The 27,842-nt window shown below is 33.6% G+C and overlaps 1 protein-coding gene across 3 annotated transcripts in view; it reads right to left on the bottom strand.

The window, feature by feature from the left end:
• Window positions 1–27,842, bottom strand: part of SEMA3D (semaphorin 3D) — a 194,356-nt gene that overhangs the window by 36,276 nt on the left and 130,238 nt on the right. For all 3 annotated transcript variants that reach the window (XM_050785240.1, XM_050785241.1, XM_050785242.1), the window contains 4 exons: window positions 25,194–25,336; window positions 11,063–11,177; window positions 9,551–9,620; window positions 5,961–6,105 (listed from right to left, as the gene is read on the bottom strand). In XM_050785240.1, the coding sequence (XP_050641197.1) occupies window positions 5,961–6,105; window positions 9,551–9,620; window positions 11,063–11,177; window positions 25,194–25,336 (473 nt within the window). The remainder of the gene's footprint in view (window positions 1–5,960; window positions 6,106–9,550; window positions 9,621–11,062; window positions 11,178–25,193; window positions 25,337–27,842) is intronic.

The raw sequence follows: 27,842 nt of genomic DNA on the forward strand, positions 1-27,842 counted from the left end.
TTACCAAGACCCGGCAGGTCAATAATGATTGAAAAAATCCTCCTGAACAAAATATGGCTTGTTCAAATATTCTATCTGGACAGCAGAGGGCGGAAGAATCACTTGAAGTGAAGGCATTCTGTAATATATCCTTTTGCATCCTTGCATTTCTAGGCTTATTAACATTGCAGAGCAGTGATGTCACGGTTAAGCTAGGAGTTTAAGTTTGACTTTTTGTCAAAGAAGTACAGCATTCTGTCAAAACCAAAAACTTAAAGTAAGCATGGCACACTGCAAGTTGTAGTGTTTATTTAACTGAGTGATAATGTCAACAGAAGTAACTACTGGGAGAACAACTTAGAATTCAATCTTAATAGCAATACAGGTGCAGAAAATGTAAAAACATTTTTTTTTAAAGTAATCTATGTTAAAGCTTTAACTTAAGTGTAATACAGCTTTTAGTAAAGGTTCTAACAATTTCATAGAAAGCAAATTATTCAGCAATACTTTTATTAAAGTAAGATGTGTTCCTCTGAATTGCAGTAAGATAAATAAGTGTAATAAGGTTTCAAAATTCATTATTATTTGTGCAGAGAATAGACAAATCTCTGGAAAAAATAGCATAAGGTTCTGTTTGGTTGTTCATTTGTTATCATTTTGAAGGTAGAACAAAAGGTGGGTTAATGGCTTTTGATTTGGAGTTAAGTAGAGTAAGTTTAATTCCAGTTATAACAATCCATAAGCTGTGAGATCATGAACATATGTTTACCCTCACTGGGCTTGTTTCTTATCTATAAAATTGGGATAATAATACCTATGTGTTTGTTTTAAGAATGTAGTGAGATAACATATAAGGGCTTATCAGAGTGTCTGGATCGCAAGGAGTGTTAAATCATGACTTTGATCAAAATATGCTGGATATTTAGAGAAATAGAATCATAACTTCATGTAAACAAAAATTACTGAAATTGGGCTGCTTTTAGAAAACAAATAATAAAGAATGCCAGGAGATAATGTAAAATTCAATGCAGCTAATTTTAGGTGGGACATTTGGCAGTATATCAGTGAGATATATATTAGGAAATAAGTGCATATTAGATAATATTAACGAATAGAGAGAGAAGATTGATCAGAAAATTCAACATCCCTCTTCATTCTGCTGTTTTTGGCAATATGATATTGGTAAAGTTATTTAATTATTCTGGGTATTCATTCCCTCCCCTGTAAAATGAGGGTGAATTATGTGGTCTTTATCATTCACTCCAGTTCTTACATTCTCAAATTTTATAAGCATAGTTACCTGATATGCTGTGAAATATAATTTCAATGATTTTATGTGTAGTGTTATTAATGGTAAAGTTAGTTTCTGTAAAGTGTATTTGTATAACAGATTTTCACATTACATACATGATGCTCCTAAATTCAACATCAGTATTCTAAATATAAGACATAACGTAGAAAAGCAGACTAATAGCATTTAATGCTAATAGAAAACAAGATGTTGTAAAAATGACTGAAGAAGCAATGAAGTAAAAGGCTACCTATCTATGCATGATTTTAGACTTTTCAAATTTGGTCACAGTGATTTCAAAGAGAATACATAAGTAACTAGTTATTTGGAAATAGCTGATGTCCTTAGCTACCACAGATTTCTATATAAAGTCCGCAAATACGTTAGTAGAAATGATTGTCACTATTCTAACACAGAACCAATTGGATAGGGTTGATCAATAAAAATATTTTAAAATACCTCAATATTGTTAGTCTCATACTAATAAATTTATATTATGTGGTTTCTACTTATCTAAAGAGAGCATAGATATAACAGTTTAATTCAGTACAACAAAAAGAAAATCCTCCTTCCTTTAACCACGCCTGTAAAAATAAATAAATAAATTTTGACAGTAACTGGCATGTTTAAAATCTCTCTGTTCTATAAAGGGACATAATATTTGATGAAAGAGAGTTTTCTCGGTGGAGTCTTCCAGAGGGAGACTTGGTCTTTCTGTCTCTATAACCGATTATCACCTTAATAGAGGCTACGGTGGAAAGATTCATTATTAGGCATGGTTCTCAGAGCTCAACTTCAGGTGCAAATGCTTTTACATATTTTTAAAGGCATAGAAATTGTCTGATAAATATTAATGTTGAGAAAAAATTGAGTAACAACTCTCTTAAATGACCCTTCTTTAGTCCTAATAATGCTTTTGTTTTCTCAAGTTGTTAGAAAGGAAAAAATAAGTATTTATTTGATGGTTTAGATACAGGCTATTTGCTAAATAATTTTGAACTTTCAAGACAATTTCTTACAGCATAAAGACTGTATTCTGAGTAGCCAGCAGAAGAGACCACTATGTTGAACATAATTTGGTGTTTCTTTTCTCATCAATGAAAGACACTCCTCACTGACATTTTTGTTTTCCTACTTTTGGGGAGTCATTTACTCATATTTCAGAGAAGTGTATGTGTACTTATGAGGACAGTCATGTAAAACAGGAGTTCTCTTTAAGCTTTGCATGACATTCACAGCTGTTCTAGGCAGCAGCAGGGAAAGCGGTGACAACCACCACTTGTAAAGCATCTTAACTTACACTCGAGTTGGAAAATAATGTAACCGTGATGCATCAGCATGTAGTCATTTTGATAATTATTTTCTATTTCTGAGTATTATAGGACTCAATGTCTACATATGCAAATAATTTGTTATTGTTGTAATAAATGTTAATAGTTTCAGCTTCCAATTCATTCTCCTATGATATCTAGATAATTGAAAAAAAAAAAAAATGGCCTGAATGGTGACAGTCTTTATTAAAAACAAATAAAAACAAAAACAACCCAAAGCCAAAAAGCTCATGTAGTAAGAGAAGGCTCAGAATGTGACAGTCTATAATATGTAACCCCAAAGTATTAATACCGTAAAATTTACCCAGCTAGAGCCGTTTCCCAATTTTAATCACACACACACACACACACACACACACACACACTCCTATGGAAGGTTAAAAATTTTAATTTAACATTTTTATAGTGCAATATCATAGTATAAAAACTAATAACTGGGACTTAGAGTAAGAACAATGACCTTGAATCACAGTAGAAACCAAGAATTTGGAGCTTGGGGTTGAAACCCAGTCCTATTACTAATTAGCTTTGTGATCCTGAGCAAGTTACTGTATCTGTCTGTGCCTGACATTCCTCATCTGCATAATGGAATTAATGATAATAGCATGTGTTTCATGGGATTATGATCAGTATTAAGGAAGTTAATATTTGTATAACATCTAGAAGAATATCCCCATATCCTAAGTGCTATATTACTGTTCAAATATAAGTAAATGAAACTAGCAAGTACAGCTATGATATTCAATGAATAAAAAATAGTTAAAAAAGAGAATGACCTAGGCCAGGTCCAGTGGCTCATGCCTGTAATCCCAGGACTTTGGGAGGATGAGGCAGGCAGATCATCTGTGGTCAGGAGTTCGAGACCAGCCTGGCCAACATGGTGAAACACAGTCTTTATTAAAAATACAAAAATTACAGGTGTGGTAGTGCACACCTGTAATCCTAGCTACTCTGGAGGCCTAGGTAGGAGAATTGCTTGAATCCGGGAGGAGGAGGTTGCAGTGAGCCGAGATTGCACCACTGCACTTCAGCCTGGGCAACAGAGCAAGACTCTGACAAAAAAAGAAAAGAATAACCTAATTAAAAATTGGGCTAAGTACTTGAATAGACATTTCTCCAAAGAAGACATATGAATGGCCAATGGATACGTGAAAATTGTTCATCACTAATCATCAGTGATATTGAAAACAAAACCACAATGAGATATCACTTCACATCTGTCAGGATGGATAATATGGATAATATCATAAAAACAAAAGGTGAGGATTAAGGAGGATGTGGGGAAATTGGAACCCTTGCACACTGTTAGTGGTAATGCAAAATGGTACTACCACTATAGAAAACAGTGTGGCAGTTCTTCAAAAAATTAAAAATAGAACTACTACATGATGCAGCAATCCTGCTTCAGGATATTTATCTAAAATAATCAAAATTCAGATATCAAAGATATATGAAATATTATCACTCTTAGATAACTGCAGCACTATTCACAATTGCCAAGACATGGAAACAACCTAAATGTCTGTCAATAGATGAATGGATAAAGAAAATTTATGGTTGGGGTGTGTGTGTGTGTGTGTGTGTGTGTGTGTGTGTGTGTTTGCGCGTTATATGTATACAATATATCTGGGATTATATATTATATATCTATATACATATGAGACTTGTATCATATATATAAATGTATATATGATACATGATACATTTAGACATTCACACATCATACATATATTTATATATGATATATGCATCATATATGTATACATCTATATACATGTGATACATATATATCTCTATATGTGCATATAGAGATATATATATGGGATGTGTGTGTGTGTATATGCATAAAACGGGACTGCATTCATCCTTGAAAAACAAGGAAATTCTACATACACTATGCAACAACATGAATATATCTTAAGGACGTTATGTTGAGTGAAATAAGCCATTTGCAGAGAAATAAACACTGCATGATTCCACTTATATAAGGTATCCATAATAGTCAAAATAATAGAATAAAAAAGCAGAATGGTGGTTTCCAAGGGCTAGGAGGGAGCAAAACGGGAAGTTACCAATCAGTGGATATAAAGTTTCTGTTAGTTAAGAAGAACAAGCATTAGAGATCTGCTGTACAACATTGTATCTATACTCAATAATAATGGCTGGTAAATTTAAAAATTTAAGGGGATAGGCCTCATGTTAAATGTTCTTATCACAATATTAAAAAGTGAGAAAATTAAAAAAATGACTCCTGAAAATCATGCTATTATTTAAAAAAAAAACACGCTTTCACAAACATCGTTATTACTTTATAATCAAGTCAGAAACTATCCTTGAAACAAATTTATATTGAGGAATTATTAAAGGGAAAATAGAGATGGTTGTATAGTATGCTTCCCAAATTTAATTAAGTTATATAACAGGAAGATGGAAACAGAATTCAGAAAGCATATCTACCAGCTGGTTCTCCTTTAAGAATGAACATATGAAAAGATAATATTCAGTAAAACTTGAGGAGTTAAGTCAATATTTTTTCTCAGATATTTTGGTAATCATTTTATACCTCTTGGTTGTAATATTCAGAATAAATCCAAAATGAAAAAACACATTTTTCCTCTAATATTAGGTCAATAAATAATCCTGATGTTAACATAACTTAAACTGTCATAGTAATATCAACAAACGTTTTAAAAATCCTTTTACTTAAAATGCATATAACAGCATTTTGAACTGCAGTTGTTTTTTGTTTTAAACAACTGTATAAACTTTAAAATACATTCTTACATCATTTGTGCTTTAAACATGATTTATACTATTTGAAAAAAAATTTTGACTAAGGGTTGTCTAAAATTCCTTTCCCATTTAAAAAATGCATGTTATTCTAAGGTATAATTAAGTAAAGAAAAGATAAATGCATACCAAAAAAGAGATAAATTAAGTGAACCATTATGATGTGGTCTTTTCAAAGTAGAAGTGGGGATTAGAAGACTAGAGCTATCTGCAGAGCTGTATGTGAGAAATAATACTTCTTTGACATTTCCATCTAATTTAGAATAGCTGTCATTCTAGATAACTAAATCTTTCCAGTGATTCTATAAACATAAACATGCTGGGGATAAGCTCCATATTGTCAGCATGGTTACATCCTTATGACATAGTCCATTGTTTCTCAAAGTAACTAAAATTCTTAGTGAAATGTTAAATTTAAATGAAGGATGAAAATGCTAATACATCACTGCAAATAAATAATGGTTATTGCAGCACATGTGGCTCTGGTGAATAGCAGAATTTATCACAATTAAATTAGGAATTAAATATGAGCTTAGGAAAATAATTTGATTATTAGGTTGGATACATACTGTACCAGGCCGTGGATAAGGAATTCTCCCATCATACTGCACCCAACGATGGTCTGCACTTTCCTTATGAGCATACGGACCGTTAAAAACGGCTCTGATGTCAGCCATGCTATACACACAAACAGCAGAGCCTTTGAAGATGGAGCTGAAAAAATAAGCGACATCATTCAATCATTCACTGATTAATTCAATAAACATTGACTGAGCACATACTACCAGCAGGTGCTGTGGACAAAATTTACTTAGCACATTAAATTTGACAAGCACTGTAGACACAATGTACCTATGTCCTCAAGTGGCTTATAGCCAAACAATTCTAAACAAGGTGCAATAATAACTCCATTGCCAGTAAATATGGTGAGCAAAGTAGAACATGCATGGGTACCCAGTATTGGGCTGCCAACTAAGTTTTCAGGGAGGAGGTGTCATCTAAATTGACACCTAAGAGATAAACAGAAATTATCTAAAACAAACCCTGGAGGATAAAGAGGAATATATGCATGAAAGATTGTTATATTTTTCTATATGTTCTTCTATTTTATTTAAAGTTATCATAGTGTAATGCATTTCAAAGAGCTTACAAAATAAAAAAGTGATATTATTTATTTTAAAAATAATTATTTAAATATTTTAATAATAATACTCTCATTTGTTTTCTTACAATGAATGAATATCTATAAACATTATTTGCTAAATTACTTATATGATTTTTATTAAACTGATTTTAAAATGTTGAAACAATCTTTTTCTTTTTGGTCCTCCTTAAATTTATGAGTTTATGTATTACAGCAGCTCATCTGATACTTAAAGTAATTAAAATTACACAGGATTAGAGAAAGTATTAAGAGGCAAAAAACTCCATAGGAATGTTTTCAAATTTTTGCAAACTAATAAAAATGAACACTAATCAGATGTCTTTTTATTTTGCTTTATTTCTAGAAATTAAAAGATACTTTGAGTTGAAAACTTTTAATCATTCCCATTTTCAAAAATGAGATCACCCTTTATGATCTAAGAAATATATTAAACATCTTAGCATTAACAAGCTAATGATTCTCTAGCATGGAAACTCAATTATTAATATTCTTGGAGTGATATTAATGGGAACCTTTAGAGAGGTAACAGTAAATAGGTAGGTGGGAGAAAAGTAGCTGCTGAGAATAGAGGTGGTGTTGCCACAAAAATCACAGAACCTGCCTAGGATATTTTGAAGGTATGATGCCTCATGCTTAATGGCATTGCCATTATTGTAGGTTAATTATGTCTTCTTGCTGGACAAAGGATGTGATATGCATTCCAATGTCACCTTGGTCTTTAGGATGGCATTAAAAACAAACGAATAAAGTATAAGAAGAACAAAGAACTAACTTGTAACTTCAAACTCTGGGTGGGCAGAAACTTAATAGGAGAAAAAAACGAACTATCTTGGGGCTATATTTTCCTGGCACATATCCGTGCCTTGTGTGTGGAGCACAGTGACTTCAAAGAAAGTGCTGCAATTGGAAAGGTGCCAATGGAACTGGGATTGAGATACTTGACTAGAGGCACTTTTTATACCTTTTTACATTAGGATATAAATTAACAGAAAAATGGAGTCCAAAATAGCAGCTTCCTAGGAAATCGTCTTTATTCTCATATTTAAACATTCACATCCTATATCTTATAATTAACCAAATAGTGTTTTGTTTTCTGATATATTCTGAACCAGCAGTGCATTTCAGTTTATGAATAAGGTATTGTGAACTAAATGAGGATTGTGCCACAGAAAAAAAATTATATTGTGCATATAAATAGATTAAAAATTTATTCACTAGGAGGCAGTAAGACCTTTTCTTCAGTACCAATATCAGTATCTTCAATTCCTTCTATGCTGATGTCAATATACATTGATAACGATTGAGGGCAAAACTGGAAAATATGAAAACTATTTCCAACAATGTAGGCAGTCATAGGGAACAGGAGTAAGGGTGTGCTTTGAACATAGTCAAATTTAAATTACTGAATTCAATAAAATTAAGGCGGGGGGCCTACATATTATTTGAGAAAGTTTCATAGATGCTAGTACAACTTTTTTTTTTTTTTTTTTTTTTTTGAGACAGAATTTCCTTTTGTTGCCCAGGCTGGAGTGCAATGGTGCAATCTTGGCTCACTGCAACCTCCGCCTCTCAAGTTCAAGTGATTCTCCTGCCTCAGCCTCCTGAGTAGCGAGGATTACAGGTGCCCACCACCACACCTGACTAATTTTTTGTATTTTTAGTAGAGATGGGGCTTCACCATGTTGGGGAGGCTGGTCTCAAACTCCTGACCTCACCTGACTAATTTTTTGTATTTTTAGTAGAGATGGGGTTTCACCATGTTGGGGAGGCTGGTCTCAAACTCCTGACCTCAGATGATCCACCCGCTTTGGTCTCCCAAAGTGTTGGGATTACAGGCGTGAGCCATCATGCCCAGCGATGCTAGTACAGCTTTTAAGGAAGTCAGAAGGTCTCAATGATAAGTACATGAGAGCATTATGCAAAAAGAAGACAAAAATACAGGAGTAGAAAACATGAAATTATCTTCATTTTCAATCTTTTTTTTTTTTTTTTTTTTTTTACTACTTATAGGCTGCTTCTCTTTGAGCAAGTAATGTAAACATTCTTTGCCTAAATTAGTAAAGCGGTGAAATACTCATAATAGCCACACCTATCTTTGTAGGGTAACTGGGAAATGATAATAGGATAGCATGTGATGATGTTTTAAAACTTAAGAGTGTCCCATCTCATGATTATAGCCTTAAAAATGAACTTAAACATTTACCCACGTATTTCCTTAGTACTATCAGTATGACACATATCTTGGAATTACGATGATTAATATATGCAAACAACTTTTTTTTTTTTTTTTTTTTTTTTTTTTTTTTGGTGACAGGGTCTCTCTGTGTCACCTAGGCTGGAGTACAGTGGTACCATCATGGCTTACTGCAGCCTCTACCTCCCAGGCTCAAAGAGTCCTCTAACCTCAGCCTTCTGAGTAGCTGGGACTACAGACATGTGCCTCCATGCCCAGCTAAATTTTTTTATTTTTATTTTTGTAGAGACTGGGTCTCACTGTGTTGTCCAGGCTGGTCTTGAACTCCTGAGCTCAAGTCATCCTCCCCTTGGACTTCCAAAGTGCTGGTATTATAGGAGTGAGCTGCTGAGCCCGGTCTGCATATGCCTTTTGTACACAGAAAATTTATTTTAGGATTTTATCTCACAGATATATTTGTTCCTATGGGGAATGGCATTTGAACAAGATTAGTCACTGAAGCATTATATGCAAAAGTAGGAGTTTGGAAATAACAGAAATGTCCACGTTCAGATGACTGGTTAAATAACTTGTCGTAATTATTATAGGGAATGCTATGCTGGTGTAAAAAGAAAAAAATATATGATTTTTACATTGATATTAAATGATTTTTAAGGAACATTAAGTAAAATGGTAAAATGAAAAAAAAAATGTTTACGACATGCTACTACAAAGGCAGGGACAAAAAGATCCTATAACTATATTGGCTTGCATACATATACAATTCTCTAAAAGCATTAAAAGCATTTTGTTGAACATACCTGGTTGTAGTAAAGACTCCGTATACTACAGGATTTCTTTCATCTCTTGTGGGGAGTAAATATATATCTTCTATTAAAGGGAAAAAATAAATATTTACTCTTATTTTTCAGTATTACATTTGCTTTTTTGTTAATAATACAACTGAAACTCTGAAAATCTAAACAGTTTATAAGATTAAAATAACAGAGGCACTATATTATACCTTGAGAAATCAAATATAAGATTGTTTTTTTCTCACTGACTATGTATAGTATGGTACAATTGATAATCTCTAAGGCAGTTTCCAATTAGAAATCTTTGATTTCACAGAAAATACAAACCAAAAAATAAGTAATTTTTACCCTCTAATGTGAAAAAGTTCTGTCCTATAATTGTGTCGTTAGTAATTAATTTACCTTTTTTTTCTTTTCTTTTCTTTTCTTTTTCTTTTTTTTTTTTTTTTGATGGAGTCTTGCTCTATCACCCAGGCTAGAATGCAGTGGCACGATCTTTCCTCACTGCAACCTCTCCCTCCTGGATTCAAGCAATTCTGCTACTTCAGCCTCCCAAGTAGCTGGGATTACAGGTGCCCACCACCAGCCCGGCTACTTTTTATATTTTTAGTTAACAGACAGTTTGAACTTCTGACCTCAAGTGATCCGCCTACCTCCGCCTCCCAAAGTGCTGGGATTACAGGCGTGAGCCACCACGCCCAGCCTCATTTACTTATTTGGTAACCGTAAGGAAATAGTTACCCCAAAATTAGTGCAGTATTGACAGTAAGTTATGTGTGAATAATATTCTTTAAAAGATTAAGATGTGAATGTGCTTACACACAATATGAGAGGTCATCCATGATTACTCAATATATACTTTAAGCTTGTAAAATACACAATACTGATGAAATAATTTAATGATACAGATTATCATTTATACATTACATGGCAAAAACAAGAACAAGTTCAAGAAGCTAAAAGCTAATAATGCTAACATTATACACAACCAAAAAAGAAAAAAAATCATTCTAGGACTTGGAAGGAGTTTTTGAGGGAGTGAAGAGGAGAAGTGAAATAGAAAAAGCTGTCTACTGCTTGTGCTTATTCTTTTCATCAACAAGTCGGAGGGACAGTGTTCACCAAGTCTCCTGTACTTGCCAGCAGAGGGCATCCGTGGAACAAGGAATCCAACTTTTCCTACCTATAGAAGGTGGCTCCTTTCAAAATGAAAGACTGCACAGAGAATGGATGAACTTTGTAGTTTCAGAGCTCATACCTTTCTGTGTCTTGCTGGAGTTTTGTTTCCTTCACTTACTTTGAGGACTCTTACAAAGAGAAGAGTTACTGCATTACTACGTGTGCCCAAACCTAGAGCACTTCCGTGTACTTTGCGTGTGAATTTCAGTAAGAACCACTCCTGTAAGGTTTGCTCAGCTATAATTAATCAGGCCAAATTGGAGCCAAAGGGAAACAAATGCCAAGTTACTTAATTAGGCAGTAAGGCTTTTCCAAGAAAGGAGGAAAGAAGGAACTTACGAAGCTCATCAAAGTAAGTATCTGCCCCATCACTTCCAGGAATTGAGCAAATCAATCTGGCCTTAAGAAAAGTCGTCCACTTGTTTATCAGGCTGCGTTGTCCTCCTACATCATTCTGACATGGAAAAACAAAAACAAAAACAAAAACAAAAGATAAATATTTACCAGCACAATTCTTTCATTCACGAAAACTGGTAGCTATTACAGGTATTACAGTGTTTTATTGATGCCATTGTTTACAAAGACACGGGATCCAGATATTGAATCCTTGAACTTTAAAATAAGGGAAAAGATAGTATATGCCCTGAATCTTAAATGTTTTTCTCATTGTTAAATGAATTCCATACAAGCAATTCAGCTCTACTGGATGAGTAGATGCATATAAGGTAATAGTAAAGGCAACTTGAAATTAAATCCCACCTGCCAATTTTTTTGCTTCATAACTTGCAAGAGACTATTTATTTTTTTAAGTCTCTACTTTCTCATTGATAAAAATGATAAATCTCTTGAAATATGGTTAGTTAATTTTGTTGTTGTTTTTCAGAGATGAGGTCTTTCTATGTTGTCCAAGCTGGAGTGCAGTAATTATTCACAGGTAAGATCATAGCCTCAAACCCCTGGGCTCAAGTTATCCTCCCACATTAGCCTCCTGAGTAGCTGATACTACAGGTGCATACAACTGTACCCAGCTGAAATACGGTTAGTTTGATGAGTAAATGGGGAAAAAAAAGTCTATAAAATGCTTAGCATAGTCCCAGGCAACTTGAGTTCAATGAATGCTAGTACTGGCTTGTATAGTATTTATAGGATTAAAAACAGTATTTGTAGCCTTTAGCAATATGTCTCTTTATAGACTTAAAAGTCTTTTTCAAATTTAATATCTTACTGATTAAACATCAATGCAACATAAATATATGCATAATAATACATATATAGAAACCATCCTTTTGCCTATAATCACAGCACTTTGGGAGGCTGAGGCAGGAGGATCAGTTGAATCCAGTAGTTCTAGACCAGTATGGTCAACATAGTGGGATCTCATCTCTACAAAAATTAGTCATGTGTGGTGGTGTGTGCATGTAATCCCCGCTATTCAGAAGGCTGAAGGAGAAAGATTGCTTAAGCCCAGGGGTTCGAGGCTGCAGTGAGACATGGTTGTGCCACTGATTCTAGTCTGGGTGACAGAGCAAGATCCTGTCTCAAAAGCAAACAAAACCAAAACAAATCTTTTAAATAATATTTATCTATATTTTCCGTTCTTTATTTTTACTCTGAAATGATTCATTAAAAATGTTCTTTAAGCATTTAGCAAAACATAAACACTTAAATCAATTACACAATAAAAAAGATTACAGGCCGGGCGTGGTGGCTCACGCCTGTAATCCCAGCACTTTGGGAGGTCAAGGTGGGTGGATCACGAGGTCAGGAGATCGAGACCATCCTGGCTAACACGGTGAAACCCTGTCTCTACTAAAAATACAAAAAATTAGCCGGACGTGGTGGCGGGCGCCTGTAGTCCCAGCTACTCCGGAGGCTGAGGCAGGAGAATGGCGTGAACCGGGGAGGTGGAGCTTGCAGTGAGCCGAGATAGCGCCACTGCACTCCAATCTGGGAGACACAGCGAGACTCTGTCTCCAAAAAAAAAAAAAAATTCACAGTATTCAATAATTCAGCATAAAAATTTATATTCTCATTTTTAAATTAATATATACCTGTTGATATGGTTTGGCTCTGTGTTCCCACCCAAATCTCATTTTGTAGCTTCCATAATTCCCACATGTTATGGGAAGGACTCTGTGGGAGATGATTGAATTATGGAGGTGGGTCTTTCCCATGCTGTCCTCGTGATAGTGAATGGGTCTCACGAGATCTGATGGTTTTAAAAACAGGAGTTGCCCTGCATAAGCTTTCTTTGCCTGCTGCCATCCAGGTAAAATGTGACTTGCTCGTCGTTGCCTTCTGGAATGTGAGGCCTCCACAGGCATGTGAAACTGTGAGTCCAAGTAAACCTATTTATTTTGTAAATTCCCCAGTTTCCAGTATGTCTTTATCAGAAGCATGAAAACAGACTAATACACCTGTGAACACTGAATAAGTATGATTTTTCGTTCATTTGACTCAACTAGCTCTGCTGTGCTTATGATAAAACTAATTTATTTAAATTACTACTGGAGCCTATCTTTTCCAATAATTTATTTACATTTAAGTATAAATTACAAAAAATCATTTATCCTTGAATCAATCTATGTTCTGTAAAGTTAATGAGAAGTTAACTGTTAAGTTTCAAGTCTGAATATCTAGAAACTTTCTTCTTTTATCTCTGAAAATAAACTAAATTAGAGAAAGGCATTTAAATGACTACAACAAACAGGAGAATTTGAAATCATATAAATACTATGCATGAAGAAAGGGGGAAGGGAAGAAGGAAAGGAAACCAGAGACCAGAGGTATGTTTATAGCCTTAGCACCTAACACCACGGGCATCTATGGTATGTGATACCCAGAGTGAATCATTTTTTACATTCCTTTCCCACTAAACAAAAGATACATTTTCAATAATAGTTCTGTAAAACTCAGGAACAATTATTATTTTCTTTATTTGCTCCGTAGTTTATAACACACAATTTTAAAATAATAACTTTGAAATTTAAAAGCAACAACACTCAATAAAATATTTCATGTACGAACTAAAAATTGGCACTTAAGGAACAAACTATCACACCTCATAGTTTGCACTATGTCTCACTGTTTTAAATTTTAAATGATTCCAAATCATTATGAACTTACTCTTGGAACATGTGTGTAACTGAGTACATGTGTGCTGGCGGCTGACTATCCTCACAAATATCCATATATACACATATACATATACATAATAGATACACAGTAGTAAACAACAATTTAAAATCTAGACTGAAAAGACTCTTCTATGATTAGCATGTTGTCACTGATACTGTTTACAATTACTGGCATGTGGTGATAATAAAAAGCACAATAATTTTTAATTGGTTTTTGAATAATTTTTAATTCTTGCTAGACAATGCACTCCCTAAAATTCCCTCCACTCAACTCCCGATATGTCACTAAATCCCTATCACTGTTGAATGAAGACATGATTAGTAGTTAATACATAACTAAGAATAAAAGACAAAATTGAAAAAATTTTCAGAATGGTATAGACTAAGGGCCAAGGAGTTTGAGTTTCCTCTAAAATTTCATTATAGTGGGAAAATGGCAAAAGCTTCACTGAAGAGTTGGATTTAATGCTAACTTTTTACAATAATAGATGGGACCAAACTACATACGGAGAAATTGGTTCAGGAAATACACTTAGTGCTGGAAACTAGGGAAAAGGACAATGGGTGGAACAATCCAGCACATCTAGGGAGAATCAGGATAAACTGTGTTTAGTTGAAGACTGAGATCAATTAAAATAGTGAAGGAAAAAGTTATAAAAGTAAATTGGGGTAAGATCAAGGAAAGCTTTAATGCCAGGCCAGAGTGTCTGTATGTTATTAAGTTCACATGAAGAACTACTAAAAAATTTAGTAATTGGTAAGGAAGTTAAATAATCAGTTTCCTTTTAAGAAAATGCATAATATATTCTATATAGTGACTCTCTTATAAAAAATGTCAGTAATTGCTCTTACATTTATATTTTATATACAATAACTTTATTATGAGTATCATTGTTAAAAAATAAAGTATATTTCAGCTAGTTATTGGATGATTACAGATGTCTGCAGATGCAGACAGATTTATCTAGATATGACTTATTTTTAATGCCAATATCCTCAGATCATTTATGAAAAAAAGTCTATACATTAATAAGAATGAGCAAAAATATTGAATCTTTCTCCTAATGTAACAATGAGTTCTGTGTTCACATATAGTAGGATTCCAGTGAGAAGATGTATATCTGGAATTATCAGAAACTAAGATAATTTTAAATAAATTTAAAAATATGTTTCCCCATCTATTTCATGACCCTTGACTTAGACCTTTTTAAAGTAATATATCTAATCTTTACATTTTTCATCAGCTTTCTAGTTGTGCTAAGAAGAGCACTGGTAAAAAAAAAAAAAAAAAATTTTATTTTAATGCATTCTTATATATTGATAGTATTTATTAAATTTTCTTTGCCTACATTTGTATGTTTTGAGAGGGTCAGCAGTGAATACTGAAAATAGTGTTGATTCAATAAATATAAACAAAGATATCAGTGATCATGAATATAATGCCAGAGACTCAAGTTTGGCTTACCCAACTCAGAATATGTGCTGAAATTATTTTGTTAAGTGAATACATATATAAGCAGAATATCAGCTTAATGACATTCCTTTAACAGGCATACACAGTATTACTTCATAAAAATGAACAATTGTATCCTCTTTTAAACATTTTACTAAGTAAAAGTGACAATAAATGTTCATTTTCAAACATTGCCTCCCTTTCTATTTATAATTATCACTGATATTTAAGGTAACCATGAGAACATTCTAACTAGTAGAATAATCCTATCTAGATTTGAAGGACAGAGAAGGGATTTATACTGTACCTGCATTTCTTTTAACCTGATTTTAAAAAAAATGAAATTTTTTGAATGAAATAATCTTACCTACCCATCCTACAGCCTTCTCTAGCCCCTCAGAAATAAAAAGATAAAAAACCAAGACAAAACAAAACCAAAAAAAATCCAAGCCAAAGATGAAAGCCACCTGTGGTCAGAAGGGAAACAAATACAGTTCCCGAGATAATAGCACTCAGGAATGGATTATAAGCATTTAATGACTGGATAGTAACTCTTACAGACATCCAGAAGCATGACCTGAGATGGCAAAGTTCAACTCACAAGGAGTTGTATTTCTCCTGCAGGGAAATGTCAGTTGGGTGGATTTTGTTGACCAGTTTCTCAGTCCCTGGATTTGTTTGCATATCCACACAATCTCCTCTAAGAACTTTAAGCCCAGGAGAGGGCTGAAAGAGAGGTAACCACTTTTGTACTAAATTGTCACCTCCTTGCTTATTTTTGTGAAGTTCTAAAGAATACAACCATCTCACTAACACAACAGATTTATTATTAAGATGTCAAAATCAGCAGTTCTTAGTCACCAGTCACTTCTGTGAGTCTCTACACTGTTTATCATTCACTTTTTGTAGTCAGGTTTCCAAAAGCCTTGACACCCTCTACTCAAAGATGCAGATGAAAGTAACAAAGAAATTATGTGTAAACAAGCCTGATCACATGTGTTCAATTTGGGTGGTAAGTAGAGAGGCTGCCTGTTTTCTTTTTCCTGTACTTTTCTAGGTGTTTGCAATATTTCTTAATTTAAAATGATTAATTAAAAAAAGAAAAAATAAAGACAAAACAAACCACAATTTGCAATACTTCAGCAGCTTTAAAATATAGTACCTCTGAGTCGTTTGATGGTATGATGGCTACATGTTACGAATTACTAAGATCTTCTAATCATAGCGTCTACTAATAGGTAGATCAGACTTAAAGCAGGGTAATATGGCATTACATTTTCCTTCTACTGTCCCAGAAAAACTCAAACTCTTATAAATCTTACATAGACATGTAAAGTAGCTAGCAGCTGTCACACCTGAACTTTTATTGAGTGTGCCTTTTGACCTTTGGGTCACTATGCTGGGTTCCTCTGTTAAACATGATGTTATCTGTATATACCATCCATCCTCTTCAAGGATCCCTCAGTACTTTATAAACGTTGTCATTTTAACCTATATATTAGATAATAGTGGCTTTTGGAAAATGTAATAATTGACTTTCAGCTCCTATGGTCTTAAATCCTGAAGATTTTATAAAATCAGTTTACAAGATATTTGAAAACAAGTGTTTTGTTAATCTACTAATTTGTATGCAGAGATTTGTAACCCTATTAATGAGTTTAAGTTGAAGGATACTATTTTCAAATCAATAGAAACTGGATAATGACAAAGTTTAAGAACTTTAAAAAAATAGTTGATGCTGGAGTTAGAGGTTATAAATTATTCTTTGCTTAACATTTAGTTATTTTACCTAATACTGCTCTTCTGTATCTTTGTGCAAGCAAGAGAATGAAATTCTCAGACTCTTTGAAAACCATGATATATGCATCCTTTATGTGCCCCACTCCCTGTTCTACCCATTAGTAACACTTATGCTTATAGATTTTAGTTTGAATTAATACTACTCACCTTCTTTTGAAGCGTGATATAAATACTACAGTATTACAAATTAATAAAAACCTATTCCATTACTCAAACTAACACGGAGGCAAACACACAGGCTTCCTGTTGGCCATTTTTACAAATTCAACAAATAAGATTAGAGAAATTTAATACTTTTATCTTTTTGATTTAATGCCTGTTATATTTCAATCCATCATTAATATTATTTGCTTGATTTGTCATTTATAATAGATCCCACAGCAACTGTCCAATCTACATCTATCTGTGTTGTCTCAATCTTCACTGGGTTATTTCTAGAGACAGATTTTAGAATCTTTCTTTGAAAACTTAGTACAAATGATCTTCATGGGGCTGTATAAATAAATAATGATAAGGATAATCCAAACTCAGGGTGGCCTATTCAGAAGGTTGAAACTATGACCATGACATGGTAGAAACAAAAAGTGAAACCTGGCATAAGCCCCAAGGACACTCATTAGAAGTGTATGCCATATATTGACCTATATTACTATATTGTGAAGAAGATCTTAAATGAGTATATTTCAATACATTAAGTGAACTAATGGAAGATAGTGAAGTTATGCTCATTAAATCAAATGAAACAAACTATGTTGAAATTCACTTGTTAGCCTGTGGGTCTTCTTTTGCAATAGTTGCAATGCTATAACTATGTTTCATGTACCTGGTTCATTGGGATTTAAAAAAAAGGGTCTGACCACTAAAAAGTAAAGGCAAAAATAATAATATGAATTTTAAAAATAAGGTTGTGAGTTTTCACCTAACCATATTTGGCCACCAACTCAGGTAAGTTAAGTTGTAGAAACAAATGTAGAAACAACTATGTAACATAGAACATGTAGAAATATAACATGTAGAAACAAATATCTCTTCACTTATTTTCTTTGGCAACTGAAATTATAAGCATTTTTTAATATAAAGAGAAATTTATGGATAACATTTCTCTTGACTAGAGGAAGATCTATTGGCACTTGCCCTTTACTATTTTCAAAGGTTTTTGTCCCATTTCTGATACTTAGGAAGCCCCCCAAAATTCTTGACATATAATAACATAGAGTCTTTTACCTCACCTACTAATAATCTTGAAATACCTTAGAGGAAATAAAAATATACAAACTCAAACATCTAAGGAAAAGGATAGACAAGAAAAAAAACAAAAAAACAAAAAACAAAACCTTTTGTGGCAGGTATTAAACACACTAAGTTTTAATGGATAAATTCTATAGAGGCTTTCAAGGCAATTATTTTTTTTCTGAAAAAAACACTTCGTATTTAGAGACTACTATTTATGATTTGCTGTTAATGACTAAGCAAACAGAAATGGAGAGCATGTTTTTCTAACTACTTCAGAAACTCATAAAAATTATTGGAAATACAGGACTGGTGTAATACACTATCCTAAACAACTCAGTTTCTAAGATTTAGCACATTCAATTAGGTAAATCTAGGCATGTGAAGCAGTCCTTTTCAGGTAGAATCAGAGTTGATTCAATTAAAAAAAAAAAAAAAGCTGTAGCAAACAGTATAAACCCTTTCCTAGGAATTTCTCAGACAGGAAAACAGATGGAAGTGAAGCAAAAGCACATCTGTAACTCGTGGGCACTAAATCTCTCATTTAGGTTGTAAGTGACATGCTGAAAGTAAGCACAAAAACCACAGCTCAACAGAGATCAATAAATACGGAAAGTGTCATCGGCCTAAAAACACAAATCTTCAAAGGCAGTAATTGTCCAAATAGGACCATATATCAAAATAGACAATGCAAGTGGAATTGAAGCAAAGGGCTATTAATGAGACCCCCAGGCAAGTTATGTGAAAGGGCCATCCAAACTGAATTCCTGGCATGGGGAAAGGAAATACTGAAAAACAAAAAAGAGAATTGGCATAAACTACAGCTGGGATCTGGAATAGACTCCCGTAAGTATAATGGAGAGCTCTTCCAAAAATGAATAGAATTAAAAAATAATGCAAAACAGCATTGAGGTGAAAAATTGAAAGCAAGTCTCACTGAAGAAACTAGTATTTCCACCCATTGGCTTAAAAGGTGGGGCATGAAGGGAAACACACACACACACACACACACACACACACACACACAGAGTAATAAACATCACACAGACATAAATAATGGTATTTTGAAAGTACTAACTTGCAAAGTAAATAGACACAAATCTTTTCATGGGTTCATTTCATGTGGTTTTGGCTGTTCATTCAATTAGCATTTAATACCCCATCACAAAGATCTGTGTTATTTACCATCTACGAGAGCAGTTCTTTGGGGTGTAAGTTGCACCATTTTGTGCTTCAAAATATTGACTGCTTCACAAAATGAAAGAATTGTAGAGCTTGACAAGGACTTTAGAAATCCTTCAAGGTTAAACAATTTATTGGAAAAATAGAGTAAGTAGTTTGACTGGAAAGTGGGAACACTACTAAAAATAATCCATTAGAAAATGTGCTCTACCATGTACAATTATAAACATATTAAGTTTAAAAGACACTCTGTGGATGAAGGTACTTATTCTCCTCAGGCTCTCATTGATCAATATTGCCAAGTAAAATTATCTTTTAAATCAGTTTATTTATTGTGACTCTCTTCATTGATATCCCTTGACCAAAATTTGCATTGTTCAGATCATTTATGCAACTTTGTCCAAATACAGCTCCAAATTACTTTGATTGTGTTCAGAAATAAGATCAATCTTCAAAGCACAAATTCTCTTAAAGATAAAGAAAAATAATAATGGTAACTCCAGCCTTTAAAACTAATAAAATGACGTATCTTATCTTTGGTAACTAACCTGCCCCTAACACCGCAAAATACACACACCACTACCATGAACACCAACTTCTTCCACTCCTAAGGACAGGTACACTGATACGGCTCCAAATGTATGTATGATGTGTGTGTGTGTGTGTGTGTGTGTGTGTGTGCATGCACGTGCACATGAACGTGTGCATATGTGTGATTGTTGGGATTAAATTCACTGTAGTGTGACCAGATATTTACATTATTTATTCATCAATCTCTTATAGTAAATTGTTGCATGCTTGTAAACTTAGATATCTAAGTTACCCTTGTTTTTGGTAACTTCCTCAGTTTCTGTCACATCCAAATTCATATGATCTCATTAAAGCCTTACATTTGTTTGGTAAAACAGTCATGGAAGCAATAGGTCCCTGGTGTCCTCATTTGTTTAGGTTAAGAAACTGAGAGAATGAGAAGTAGAGCAAAATGTAAACCTAGATCTGATTTTAAGTTGAACATTCATATACTCCAGGCAAAGGTCATTGATGGTATCTTTACTGCCAAATCTAACACCTAGTCTTTAATCGTAATCTTACTTGACCTGTTTTTGATAAGCGACATTTTTGATAGCTGCTTTCTTCTTGAAGCAGTCTTTTCCCCTGACTTGTGACAACACTCTTCTCCAGTTTTTCCACTCAGCAATGACACCATTCCACTCTGCAAATTGCCTTTGCAGACATTTTTCTCTTCTATTTCTTAAATGTCATTGTCCCTTTGGATTCTATGCTTGCCCTTTGATCTTGCACTACAAATCTGTCTGAGCAATGTCAGGCACTTCCATAACTTCAAGATCTGCCAGTATACTGGTAATTTTCAAATTTATTAGTCCAGAGACTACTGAGCCTCAGGTTATATTTTCAACTGGCTATTGAGTCCCCATATCTCAGAACCACATCAAGTTCTTCATGTCCAAATATAAAAATCTGTGCTCATAATTTTTTTTTTGTTATTTACTGTCTCATATCAAAATATGTATCTGTGTACATGTTCCTGGTCCATACTGTATCTTCTAGGAATCACAATTACGAAGAATAAAAGGGTACTTGTCTACAAGGTGGCTATCAAAATCTCTGTGATGGGAGAAAGAGAATTAAAATGCATTAAAAAATTTAGCTCATGAGTCATGCCAGTCATATTTGAAGACTAACATCTACATAGCATGGCTATTGGATAGTGCAGGTGTAGAACAGTACCATCATTACCAGAATGCTCTATTGGTCAGCCCTATGCATACCAGGCAAATAATAAAAGAGCAGTAATAAAGTGAGGACTTTATAGAAATCTACATATACTTTCTACCTGAACTATCTCTTGAACTTACTCTTAGTGCTTATCTCTTTGTTCCTGTTGTCTTTAGGGAACAACCTAACAGATTCTCCCAGTCACAAATATTTCTGGATCCAGATACATTCTTTAAATAGCTGCTAGCTGTATTTACCTATCTTGTCACTTCTCTGCTTTAAATATTTTATAATCCCTCATTGACTACAGGATAGAGTTCACACTCACTAACATGGAAACACGACTTCTTTTTTTTTTTTATTTTTTTTAAAATTTATTTATTTATTTATTTATTTTAATTTATTATTATTATACTTTAAGTTGTAGGGTACATGTGCATAACGTGCAGGTTTGTTACATATGTATACTTGTGCCATGTTGGTGTGCTGCACCCATCAACTCGTCATTTACATCAGGTATAACTCCCAATGCAATCCCTCCCCCCTCCCCCCTCCCGGAAACATGACTTCTTATCAACTAATTTACCACTCTAATCTCAAAAGTCATTGCTCCCCAGACACATCCCTTGAATTCCAATTACAACAAGATTTCACTGTTCCATAAACAATAAAACCAAAACAAAACCAAAAAAAAAAAAAAAAAAAAAACGGTCACCACGCCGCCTCAAATGCCTGGCCTCCACTCCTTAGTGTTATTCCACTTCCTCATAGAACTCAACTAAAGCACCACTTCCTTCGTCCTTGGGCTTCACCAAATCCTTGAGTTCTCAGCTCGTAACTCTATCACATCACATTATGATTATTTGTTGATATGTCTATTGCCCCCACTATAAACTTTGAAAGAAAAGGGACAGTGGTTGATTATTTACACTAATTGTCTAGTAGAGTGCATTTTGCACAGAAATTATTTCATATTTTCTTGCTGTTGTTGAAAAGTGAGATGATAAAATAATAAACAAGAGTTATAAAATTGAGAAGATTTACCCATGTTCTGCGAATAATCCTTTACCCATTTTTATATAATGTTTCCTATTGCCAAAGCCTTTTCCCCACCAATCACAGTTTACTACTTAGTCTAATAATAATATCTTTGACAGGTCAATAAAACGAGTTTTACAAGTCAATAAAACAATTGTTTTTCAGTTAGTAAGATGAAGGGAGCTCTTAAATTGTCAGCAGTTCTTTACTGTGCTAACGTATTCAGTGAAACATGAAAACAAATGAACAACTATAACAGTAAGAACAACAAAACCTGAGTATTTCCAAATATGTTCTGTGGGAATATGCTGATGGAACAAATAGAATAAAGGACTCTCATGTTACTAAAAAATCTTTGTCAATTCAGTGAAGCATACAGAGTTTACTCTTAGTTTCCTCTAACGTGATTTGTTCCTTCTTAGATCTTTACTTGTATCTATTGAACTCAATTTTGTTTCACAGCATAGAGGTGCATTCTGTTATTATTTGTCAAAAGAAAAAACAATATTATAATGACGTTGGGGGTAAGAAACAACAGAAAGGAATAATAAGTTTCAAATAATGTCAAAATAATCTTTTTTATGTGAAAATAAGATACCACAGCAACAATGATGCTGAGGTCTTTTTAAACTATTGCTAAAATTGTTATAGTTTTGTAGGACATCTTGTCATATTTTAAATAAAGATTTTCAGTCATTTCTCATGTTGTCAGTGAAATCTCCACTTGAAAGTGTTCACTTTTTGACACAACTTAATCTTAGATTATTAAGTTAGAAACATGGGCAGCATGTGATGCAACTAAGAAACTGCAAGGAAAGCATTTAGAAGCAAAACATTGTAGACATTTGACCAATGGATTATATGTACAGTGAGAAATTCTGAAGACTTGCTCATTTAAAAAAGTGATTGAGTAGAGATACACTAATTAACGAAGAACCTCTATTTTTTTAAAAGTAAATTCATCCATTATATATTCTTTGATCTCACAATTTGTTAGCTTTTTAACCAAGAACAATAGCATGACAGACTCTTGCTGTGTGGCCTCAGAGGTTTTGTGTGCGTGTGTGTGATTGGAAAACTCATTTACGACAATTTTCTCTGCCTTTCCAGTTCTCTAGGTGTTTTTTTATAATATAAATAAAATATTACATGTTGATGTTTAGAGAATAGGTTATAATTTTAATATAGGAATTTATACATGGGGCAACTACATTTTTCTTTAATATATTTCTCCACCTCTGAGATTAACTTTCAGTATATTTATACTAGGGTAAGACATTACTTTGTTATAAATACATTTCTGTTAAATGGATTATATTTATCAAGAAATAAGCATTGAACTGGTGCACAAAATATATACTTACTTGCTATGTATGTTCATCAGAAAGTGACTCTTGAAGTTCATTTAATTGATTGTAAATCCCTTATTCTTTATTTAACAGAGCTCATTTATACAAATAATGTCAATCCACAACACAGCTTTTCAGGATCAGGATACTGTTGCTATAAGGCATGCTTCAATACACTAACACACTAGGACTACTCCAAACAACAGGCATTCATCTCTAGGCAAGAGGCTTCAAGAGAAATTACTGTGAATTCTTAGAGTCTGAAAGAATGAGAATGCTTTTTGGAGAATCTGTCCCCTGGGGGTGAGGGGATCAGTGGGAGACAGCATTATTGGCCAGGACACTAGGTAAAGAATGATCTGGGCTCACAAGTTGGCCTCATTCAAAAGCCATGTTTTCATTAGCACTTTTAAGTGCAATGATGGTTTGTATTTCTGTCCCCGAAAGTGTTCAGAAGCCTGAGGGTACAGACTGAAACAAAAACGTGATAGGTTCAGATGGAAGAAAATGAGAAGTTTGTACAAGACCAAATAAAGCTTCCCGCTGAGAGTATTTATTAACAGCTCTTCCCCTTAATAACTGAGTTGATGCTAAAGGTGTATATTTAAGAAAAGTTATTTCAGTGGAGACAAATCTAAGCAGAAAAATAGTATACTGAAGTCAAAGTATGATTATAGTAGCATTATTATTCCATAAAGCTTGTATCAATCAAAAATGGAAGCTTCTCATAGAGTATCTGTACTTATCTATAATTTACATAAAATAGCAAGATTAAAAACTCATTGCAGTTTTCTTCAAAATAAATATTTTTCCTTGTGGTTATTTGTTTTTTCCTCTTTGCTTCATTTTCTCTCAGAACCTAATCTAGATTACAGGTCTAGAAAATATTTAATAGAGTAATAATATAACAAAATTTCAGCTTGATACATGTAATGATATATAATTTTACATATGTGATGTGCATGATGATAAAAATATAGAATATACATCTGATGATACTTAAATTACTCTAGGGATTACATTAAGTTACTTTCATTTAGATTATTTAACATTATATAAAAACATTTTAAGCTCCAGGATCAGGAGAATCAGGACAATGCAATGATGTTACTGGGAATAGCAATCACTGGCAAAGGAATAGCCCTTCAATAAAAGAAATAAGCTGCCAAAGATATGTAACTCACACCAGGGCAACAGTTCAGGCACTGTTGGAAAACAAACTGTAATGTTTGAAAAATGTGAATTCTTTCCTTTTTCTTTCCTTTCTTTTCTTTTTTAACATTTGGATCTCAAAAATTACACATCTAGGGTAGTATGAATCATACCATTTATGAATAATGGGCATTAACTTTGACTTAAACCTTGCATTTTTTTCCATATATATATGCTTTAAGTAATATATTATGTATATATACTATGTATATATAATGTATATATGCATGTATATAGGTATGTAATATATTATGTATATATGTATGTGTATATACACATACACACATATATATATATATATGCTTTAAGTAAAACATATAAATATATCTTGCCTTACAAACTCTTCCAACTCGAGAAAGAATGGTTTTATCGGAGGTACTGCCTTCTTGAGATGATTCACGAAAGAAGAAATATATTTTATCGTCATCTGGATTGTAGGTGTCTGGTATGGGGAAAGTTCCAATAAATTTTGCTCCTGTTTGAAAGAAAAGAAGCTATAAATTAAGATGCTGAAACAATCCAGTCATCATAGTATGGTGATATTTCCATGTAAAAGCAATTAGCAGTAGGATTTTAAAAAAATGAACTATGGGCAGGATGTGGAAAATGAGATGTTGTATATAAATGAACATGACACAATGTATAAATATGTATCAGCATAGAGGTACTGAACAAGTTCTCCAGGAATTCCAGAGAATAGGTGAGAACATGACTAGATTAAATTACTTGTAGATCTTTTCAGATACGGAGATACTATGATTTTATATTCTCTTTCTATATAATGAAGTTTTTAACCACCATGTCTTTCTTTTTCTTTTTTTCATTAGGAGACTAAATTTTATTTTTAAAACTATTCTTCACAACTTAAAGCTACAACAAAGGGCAGAGGTTGCATATTTCATATTTGAGTGCTTGTAAGGTTACTGTTCTCAAACATTTATTGTCTGTTCTGCTTATAAATATTTAGTTTCATGAATATTCTGGCATCATGGCTTAGTTCCTCTTTTCTCATTATGAGTAGAGGCAGGGTTATGTTAGCAAACATAATAAAAAGCACGTTGATATTGTTGACCATGAGGTTCTGAGGTCCAGGTGGAGTAGGCTCTGTTTATTTCAATTTATTTGTTCACCTACATAAGAGATTCTGTTGCTGCCCCTCTCTGCCTCTCATCCTCCTATCTTTTACTGATGGATTATAAATTACAGTTGGTAAAAGTATATACTGTTGAGTTTATAATCAGTTAGATAGGATGTGTCCTTTGAATTATGTCTCTATTGGTGGGGCATGATAAGATTTCTGTGAGGCAATAACTTTTGTTTTTTAAATATTCTTTTCCTAATTGAGTATACCCTTTATTTCTTTCTTTTGCTGATTGCCGTGGCCAGAACTTCCAATACTATGTTGAATAGGAGTGGTGAGAGAGGGCATCCTTGTCTTATGCTGGTTTTCAAAGAGAATGCTTCCGGTTTTTGCCCATTCAGTATGATATTGGCTGTGGGTTTGTCATAAATAGCTCTTATTATTTTGAGATACATTTCATCAATACCTAGTTTATTGAGAGCTTTTAGCATGAAGGGCTGTTCCATGTCCTTTGCAGGGACATGAATGAAGCTGGAAACCATCACTCTCAGCAAACCAACACAAGAACAGAAAACCAAACACCGCACTCTCCCACCCACAGGTGTGAGCCGAACAACGAGAACACACGGACACAGGGAGGAGGAGGAGAACATCACACACCAGGGCCCGTCTAGGGGTGGGGGACTAGGGGAGGGATAGCATCACGAGAAATACCCAATATAGATGATAGGTTGATGAGTGCAGCAAACCACCACGGCACATATATACCTATGCAACAAACCTGCATGTTCTTCACATGTACCCCAGAACCCAAAATACAATAAAAAAAACACACCCTAAGAAATCTTCTTACTTAGTGTCCGGCCACAAATAACAATCATATGGTGGCCAAGGTTAGAGGGCCCAGTCTGTGGTCAGTGTTAGGGGTTCAGTCTGGAGCCTGGGTTAGCTAGGTGCCAGGGAACACATTGAATGATTAGTTCAGGTTAATCCTCTCTTAACTTTTTCTGTACCCCAGAAAGGTATTTACTTTTATGATCCACCATCTACCACATTCTACTCAGAGAACACAGCCCTGAGGGAAGCGATCCCTGAGCTGGAAGGTGGAGGGCAAAGGAAGGAGGAGGTGAAGTCAGAAGCAAGTCCAGGCTGGGGCAACACATGCAGCAGCTGCGACTCTGGGAAGCTCAAGTAACCACCATGTCTTTCATAAAAGGCTTAGGAAATAGTAAATATCTAGCACTGATTTTGACATATTGTGATGTATTAATACTTTGATGAATTTTGTGTAATTGCCCTAGGGGTATAAAAATGGAAACAACCAATAGTGTTTGGTTCAAGTTCAATATAGCAGTACAGGCTCTAGATAAACTTTCTGAGTGTATATCTTTTCTCTGCCACTTATTGGAGTGGTGACTTTTGACACATTATTTACCTTTTCAATGACTCAATTTACTCATATGTAATATAAGACTACCAATGTCATCTACCTAATAAGATAATTTATATTATTACCAAGTGAATTTATATGTGTGTATATATAGCATTTATATACATAAAGCATCTATATAAGCATTAAATTCCTTTTTATATGTGTATATATGCTATATATAGCATTTATATATAGCATTTAATATATATAGCATATATAGCATTTATATATAATATATATTATTTATATCTATATATAAATATATAGCATTTATATATATAGCTTTATACAACAAACATTTAGCTTTAACACCTCCAGTATTCCCCCCAAAACAATTTTTTACAATACAAAAGCCAATGTTTACCAGAGTTCTATAAAATCAACAATGACTGAATAAACAGAATAAGGCTATTTATGGTATATATTAGTTAAAAGGTAAAATAAATAGCACTTCAAAAAATATCCATG

This window comes from Macaca thibetana, chromosome 3 (assembly GCF_024542745.1).
Source record: "Macaca thibetana thibetana isolate TM-01 chromosome 3, ASM2454274v1, whole genome shotgun sequence".
NCBI classification, from domain to species: domain Eukaryota; kingdom Metazoa; phylum Chordata; class Mammalia; order Primates; family Cercopithecidae; genus Macaca; species Macaca thibetana.